The sequence below is a fragment of the Physeter macrocephalus genome, chromosome 14 (genome assembly GCF_002837175.3).
Source record: "Physeter macrocephalus isolate SW-GA chromosome 14, ASM283717v5, whole genome shotgun sequence".
Lineage (NCBI taxonomy): Eukaryota > Metazoa > Chordata > Mammalia > Artiodactyla > Physeteridae > Physeter > Physeter macrocephalus.
Window position 1 is genome coordinate 120,031,504 of NC_041227.1, and position 7,866 is coordinate 120,039,369.

The 7,866-nt window shown below is 44.8% G+C and overlaps 1 protein-coding gene across 1 annotated transcript in view; it reads right to left on the reverse strand.

Annotated features, from left to right (window-relative positions):
• The window catches only part of MARCHF10 (membrane associated ring-CH-type finger 10), a 93,037-nt gene that overhangs the window by 38,496 nt on the left and 46,675 nt on the right, over nucleotides 1-7,866 (reverse strand). The window contains exon 4 of the mRNA XM_024130194.2: nucleotides 5,107-5,250. Coding sequence (XP_023985962.1) covers nucleotides 5,107-5,250 — 144 coding nt within the window. The remainder of the gene's footprint in view (nucleotides 1-5,106; nucleotides 5,251-7,866) is intronic.

The window sequence follows — 7,866 nt, forward strand, 5'->3', positions numbered from 1 at the left end:
TCCAGCTTTCTTTTGATTTCCATTTGCATGGAATATCTTTTTCCATCCCCTCACTTTCAGTCTGAATGTGTCCCTAGGTCTGAGGTGGGTCTCTTGTAGACAGCATATATATTGGTCTTGTTTTTGTATCTATTCAGCAAACCTGTGTCATTTGGTTGGAGAATTTAATCCATTCACGTTTAAGGTAATTATCGATATGTATGTTCCTGTGACCATTTGCTCAATTGTTTTGGGTTTGTTTTTGTAGGTCCTTTTCTTCTCTTGTGTTTCCCACTTAGAGAAGTTCCTTTAGCATTTGTTGTAGAGCTGGTTTGGTGGTGCTGAATTCTCTTAGCTTTTGCTTGTCTGTAAAGCTTTGATTTCTCAATCGAATCTGAATGAGATCCTTGCTGGGTAATCTTGGTTGTAGGTTCTTCCCTTCATCACTTTAAGTATATCATACCACTCCGTTCTGGCTTGTAGAGTTTCTGCTGAGAAATCAGCTGTTAACCTTATGGGAATTCCCTTGTATGTTATTTGTCATTTTTCCCTTGCTGCTTTCAATAATTTTTCTTTGTCTTTAATTTTTGCCAATTTGATTACTATGTGTCTCGGCGTGTTTCTCCTTGGGTTTATCCTGTATGGGACTCTCTGCGCTTCCTGGGCTTGGGTGGCTATTTCCTTTCCCATGTTAGGGAAGTTTCCAACTATAAACTCTTCAAATGTTTTTTCGGGTCCTTTCTCTCTCTCTTCTCCTTCTGGGACCCCTATAATGCGAATATTGTTGCGTTTAATGTTGTCCCAGAGGTCTCTTAGGCTGTCTTCATTTCTTTTCCTTCTTTTTTCTTTATTCTGTTCTGCAGCAGTGAATTCCACCATTCTGTCTTCCAGGTCACTTATACGTTCTCCTGCCGCAGTTGTTCTGCTATTGTTTCCTTCTAGCGTATTTTTCATTTCAGTTATTATGTTGTTCATCTCTGTTTGTTTGTTCTTTAATTCTTCTAGATCTTTGTTAAACATTTCTTGCATCTTCTCGATCTTTGCCTCCATCCTTCTTCTGAGGTCCTGGATCTTCACTATCATTATTCTTTTTGTGGAAGGTTGCCTATCTCCAGTTTATTTAGTTGTTTTTCTGGGGTTTTATCTTGTTCCTTCGTCTGGTACATAGCCCTCTGCCTTTTCATCTTGTCTGTCTTTCTGTGAATGTGGTTTTTGTTCCACAGGCTGCAGGATTCTAGTTCCTCTTGCTTCTAGAGATGAAATTTTCTATTCATTGATAGAGTCAATGATATTTGGTGCCAAGATCTTAAGGTCTGTCTCACTTTTTTGCAAAAATTTCCTCCCAATTTGTTGTAGTCTTATCACTGTCCCTTCATGCTCACCAGCTGAAACCATGCAAGTCAGATTGGGACTTGAACCCATGAGCCGGGACTTGAACCCAGCCAAAATCCAGATTGGGACTTGAATCCACAGTCCTTTAACTGAGCTCACACACCTGGTCTCATGACTTAAAGAAGCTCAGGTTCTTGATGTCTCATCACAGAAAGAATTCAGTGAGAGGCCAATTACTTTTTGTTTTGAATGTGATGAAGAGCCTCAGAGATTAGCTAACAAGTGATGGGACCTGAATCTTCTGGCTGTTCCCTGAACACACCTGAGCCCCCTCTGCCCTGAGCCTGTTTAGGTCAGGCTTTGGGAGACCCCTAACGGGCCAAAGAATCAGCTAGAGCAGATTCTGAAACTCAGAAATTGGAAACAGCAGGAAGCATAGCTTATTTCACAGAAGCCACCAAGCTGTCACTTGGTGACACTGGCTTCTGGGGCAGGAGAAGTCGCAGGCTAAGTGCTGTCCTACAGCTCCTGCGGATTCTGGAAACACCCTGGGAATGCATCTCCACCCTTTCTTGTCATCACAACAGCCTTCCTCTTTAAAAATTCAATCCCTTGTGTGTGTGTGTGTGTGTGTGTGTGTCTGTGTGTCTGTGTGTGTCTGTGTGTGTGTGTGTTTCCCCTAAAGATGGTAGACTGTGCTATTCTATATTTGTGCTATTTTAATCCTTTTTCTTGTGTCTATCAAATAGGGAGCAGATTTTGTAGCTCTAGGCCTGGGAATAAACACTCGATTGGGTAGACCAGGGATATGCTCTTCATAGACCAGGCCCTGCAGAGGCTGCTGAATGCCTCTCTGAGGCCCTGCATGGACTCCAGCCCTGACTGGAGTGCCTGCTGTTTCCAGGAGTCCGACTAGGTGCAACCGAATGTTGTGGGTGCAGTGAGATGAAACCAGAAAAAGCATCTCTCTGCCCTAAGACTATGTCTTTGGTCTAGACTTCTGCATGTGCTTGACCAACAGTTTCGTCTATTCTGACAGCCATAGACTTTTGTTTTCTTCTGTTTAAAAAAGTAGTCAAGCTTTCCTGGTGGCACAGTGGTTGAGAGTACGCCTGCTGATGCAGGGGACACGGGTTTGTGCCCCGGTCCGGGAAGATCCCACATGCCGCGGAGCAGCTGGGCCCCTGAGCCATGGCCGCTGAGCCTGCGCGTCTGGAGCCTGTGCTCCACAACGGGAGAGGCCACAACAGTGAGAGGCCCGCGTACCACAAAAAAAATAATAATAATAAAAAAAGTAGTCGATGTCCATTGTAGGAAATTTGGAAGACACAGAAGAGGATGAAGAAGAAATAAAAATCACCCAGTATCCAAAACTCAGAAGACCATCGCTACTGTTCTGGAATTCAGAGGTGGGTTGCAATCTGAAGACCCGTGGGCTATTTTCATCCTGTACTTGTCTGCTGGCTCAATGTTTGAATACTGAGTTACCTGCCTTTAGGGGGAGCATGTCTGGTTCACCACAGGCCCCACAGCCCTTGTCACGTATTTCTCCTGCAATACCTGCCTGTTCCCTGAAGACATTTGAATTTACAACCCAGGGCTCTCTTATCTAGAAATATTGTCTTAAAAAACAAAATTGGGATATCTGGGCTATATACAACTTTACGTCCTGCTTCCTTTCCCTAAACATTTTATTGTGAGCATTATCTCCTGCCATTAATTGTGAAGAACACAATAATAATTATACTGCAAGGGTACATTATATAAAATATCATAATTTGTATAACCCTTCTCCTATTGTTGGGTATATAGATTATTTTAAGTTTTTTTGCTGCCACAAATTACACCAGGATAGATGTCCTTGCTTATAACTCCTTGACTATATGTCTTATTTTCTTAGAATAGATTCATGGGAGTGGAATCGCAAGCTTTCTAAAGACTTTGACACATGCTGCCAAATTCCACTTTGTACCAAGTTACCCTACAGGTAGACTATGAAAGCATCTCTCATAACTGTGTCATCAGGAATGCATGCCAAGGACTTGGCAAGCACCTGACATGTCAGTGCCCAGGAAATGTTAGTTATTAGTTTCACTACCAGTATTGAACATTACTTGAAAAAACCTTAGCCTAGCTAAGGTAGGCCAAATTCATCTCGTGTAAGCTTACATTCATTACTGAGTGAGCTTGAACTTTTTTTCTCCCCCAATTTTATTAGCCATCTGTATTTCTTCTTCTGTGAAATTGTCTGCTGTGCCTCTTCCCCAACTTTTCTATTAGGTATTTGTGTTTTTCTTATTGATTTTTAAGAGCTTTCTATATATTACCTCTCTGTCCCATTTGCTTCGAATCTCTCACTGGTACAATTCAAACATCTGGCTCCTACTCCCACATATGCAAACCACTTAGAATGTGAAAAAAAGGACTAAAGAGAGATGACTGAGGGAATAATTGGGGGAAGATAAGGAGTCCTGGTATAATAGAAAATTGGGACAAAATCTCAGTGAATCTCAGCATCATGGAAGATGTCTTCTGGGTGCAGGTGGCGGATTAGGTGAGCCTCCCGGGTCCAGGAACGTCTGATGCATAGGGAACCTCACCCTTCAAATAACAGTCTACAGTTCACTGAGGACTGTTGGGGAGACGGCAGGGAGAAACTAACAGGAGTTGAGTGCCCACTAGAGCCAAGTCCTGGTCAGAATATTATCTCCTTTAGTTATTACAGCAATGCAGTGAGGTAGATATCATTATCCTCATTTTAAGACAAGGGAACTGCAACCCCGACTGGCTACTTGACCACCTAAGACTCCACCGCTGGGAGGAAGAAGAGCTGGAATTAGAAGTGAGGTCTGCCCTTCCCAACAGAAGGCATTAGATCACTGGGAGCCCGTGGACATCTAGTTGCTAGAGATTCACATAGGCTCTAATCGCCCCTAACTTCAAGCCATCCAAATACATGTTCTATATTTGCATGTATCCACCATAATGTATATCATATTTTAAAATAAAGTCTCCTGTGTTCATCGGGTGGCGAGGAAGTGTGATGCTCGGTGGCTTCCCCAAGGGGAAGAACAGGTCCTTGGCAAGGTGAGCTGCCAAGTGTCCGTTTCCTTGAATCCCAAGGGGGGGGTCCTTAGGACCTGTTCCTCCTTTCCTTCTGCCACCGCAGGAGAGGACAACGTGGTTAGCGGAGCAGCGTGGCTTAGGCCTTGGGATGAACACTCAAGATTGAAAGAGGAGGTATCCACCAACCAGGGCTTTGAAATAAAGCATATATTCGCTTCGATGTTATTTCTTACACGGTAAGGTCTTGACGCCTTGGATCAGAGGGGAGAAGATCTCCATGGGAGGTGAGTCAGCTGCCATCCACAGACCCCCCCCATCCTTCCCTCCTGGGAAGTGGGCGGGAACTGTGGCCAGGTGAGACATCCCCGGGCTGCAGACTGCCTCTCCACACACCCCCCACCCCGTCCCCCAACACCTACCACCCACCACCCAAATACCCTCTCCAGAAGCCTAACGGCGGGCACCCACTCAAAACCATGCACAGTCTCACTTATGAAGTAATGGCAGAGAAAATGAAAACTCCTCCCTGCCCTGCCTTTTCCCAGCAGCCTCCCTTGGAGAAGGAAATTGGATCCAATAGTTTGCTTTTAAAGCCTTTTAAGTGTTTCACTGTAAGGTACATGCTCTTCACATAAAAACCCAAGTGTCTAAAAACCACACGGAATTCACCAGGTTACAGCACAAGTCAGTCTCTCTGAGGAGTGAGATGCACGAGCTGCAGGTCCTTACCTACTTCCCTGAGGGCTGGCTCCTTCCCCGGCAGCTGCAGTTTCTGTCTGCTTCTGTCCCCAGACGCTCTTGGGCTCTGCATTTCGGGGCTGACTGTCAGGTTTGGCCTCCTCTTCCTTGATAAAATCTGCGATGCCTGGGCTGCTGAAAGATGCGAAATCTTTTCAATAATTTTTACAGGAAAACATCTTCGGTAGAAAGAATGCTCAAAGGGTGGGGAAGGCTTTTAAGGGAATAGACCCAGGTGGTCAGGGATCTGAAATCTGGTTCTATGACCTTGTAGCCATGTGGGCTTGGACAAATCACTTCTGGAAGCCTCAGTTTCCCCACCTGTGACATGGGAATAATAGTACCTACTTCACAAGGCTTTTATCACCATTAATGAGCACCCCTGACACCTGCAATGTGGAGTCTGTAGGGGGTGTTTCCTTTGGCTAAGAAGTTCCTAGCTTCCAATTCTAAGATGTTGGGACGGGCCTGTTGGTAAAACTGTCAAGAGCCTTTTACATTAGGGACACACAAGCCCTGCTCCCCACGTGTTCATCCAAGTTTGAATCACAGCCTATTTTACACCTGCATATTCATATCCTCAGGTTGTTTTTTAGCAGCTAATCTGGCCTTCCAGAAAGGTTCCAAGCATCTGGGCACCATATACCCTTTCTCTTGCCTATGTGCTACCCACCACTGGGCTGGGATGATACACTCACAGGAAGATGGTAGCTGGAGCGCTAACTTGGATTGAGTTCCCAATATTTTTTTTTAAGATTCACATTTTGAATTAGGTTGCTAATTAGTATAAATAATCTCAAGTTTCTTCCTCACATGTATTAAGTGTCAGTGCACGTGAGTGTAGGGAAAGAGTTTTGTTATTTTCCATGCATCTCTACAAGTTCTCGAGTTCACAGGCAGTTAAATTGTGAATATCTAGATTAAATGCTTCCAAGAGAATTTGCTTGGCTCATCCCCTTTTGGACAGTTCAGAAATTTCACAAATAGCCGTAGCCAGTAGGCAACGGGGGTAAAGCTGGGAAGGGTCCCTGAGTCGTGTGCGAGAGAACAGCCTTTCTTGGCATGTGAAGACAAGTGAATTTATGTTCCATGGTGGAAGCTGTGGTTGGGTGAAAGGAATGAAAGCTCTCCTTGGCAGCCCGTGAAACCTCGTTTAAAACAGTGATTAGGTACTACCTACTTTCCCTGACAGGCCCTGGTAGGGGAAGGCAGCGGGGTCTGTGCTCTAAGACAGAGAGGATCGTGTTCCACAGGGAACTTACTAAAAGGGGGAGCTGCCGGTGGTGTGGGTTCCAGCTTAGGGCACGTCGGTGGAGCCCAGAGAGGTTGTGGGCGTGACCAGATAGGAGAGAAGAGAATCCTCCAGGAAATGAGATGGCGTAGGATCGTGATTAGACAGGATCTCATTGACCAAGTGTAGGGAGAGAGGAGGAGGGTGGAGGAAAGTGGGGAGGCACTTAGCCCCAGGAGCTGTGTTCCTCTGGTCCACAGGCTTCTCTCCATCACCTGAGGCCTCATTCCTGTCCAGCGCTCAGAAGTCAACAACTGCCTCCTGCCTAGCACCTGGCTGACCGGGGAGAAAGCAGCAGAGTCTCAGTATCTGCAGCTGTAAAATGGGAATATTCCTATCTTGTAGAGTTATTGTGAAGATCAGCAATAATGTATGTAAATGCTCTAACTCAGTGTCTGGTGCTTATTAGCTGCTAAAAATGGTAACTGCTGCTTCCACCATAAATAGTGATAATACTACTACTACTACTAATTGGGAATCTGAAGTCACTCCCCTGAGAGAACTGAATTTGACCAGAAATTTATTATTATGCAGGCTTTATAGGTTGAGAATAACTTATTCGGCAGCCTTTATTTCTGTGTTATTCTTGCTGACTCTCTTCCTTAATTCTGTTATAAAATCCAAAAGGCAAACAGCAACTTGTTTTTTATTATAATTTGTTCAACAAATACCCGTGTGCCTTTGCTATGTAATAATCCAAGGGTTCACAGAGATGAGTAAGACATTTTGGCCTAAAGATTATAATCTAACTTGGCTGCACCACTGACTTCTTCCCTGTGATATGCTTTAGGTTCAGTGGAAAGCAAACTCCTGGAAATTATGCCTTCTTCTCCATCTGCAACTGAAGTTACAAATGAGGTGACCTAAGCTGCCTAGTTTGTATGTCCATGAATTCCAGTTCCTAATCACCTTACCCACATCCAAAGTGAACCAAACCTCAGACCTTTGGGGCCTTTCTAAGATGGTCCTCACCGTGACATGTCACATATATTAATCTGCAGGAAGACCAAGTTATATTTACACTGAAAGGTGAAATGTAACTTCCTCTCCAGGCAGGAGGACAGACGCTTTGCCTTACAGAGAACGGAGGGGGTTGTGTTCAGGAGTTTCACTGCCAGTCAACCTAACATCCTGAAGTTTGTAGGTGAATTTGGGGAAGACTGTAGCTTGCTTTGGGCACCATGAAGCCCACACCTTCTAGTATCTGGGCAGAGGGATACCTCCAGTAGCAAAGAAACCAAACAGCTGTTTACATAGAAGGTGTCTGCCTCAGTTCTCTCTCTTTTTTAAAATGTTTATTTATTTATTTTTGGCTGCGTTGGGTCTTCATTGCTGCATGCGGGCTTTCTCTAGTCGTGGCTAGTGGGGGCTACTCTCTGTTGCGGTGCACGGGCTTCTCATTGCAGTGGCTTCTCTTGTTGTGGAGCACGGGCTCTAGGCGTGTGGGCTTCAGTAGTTGT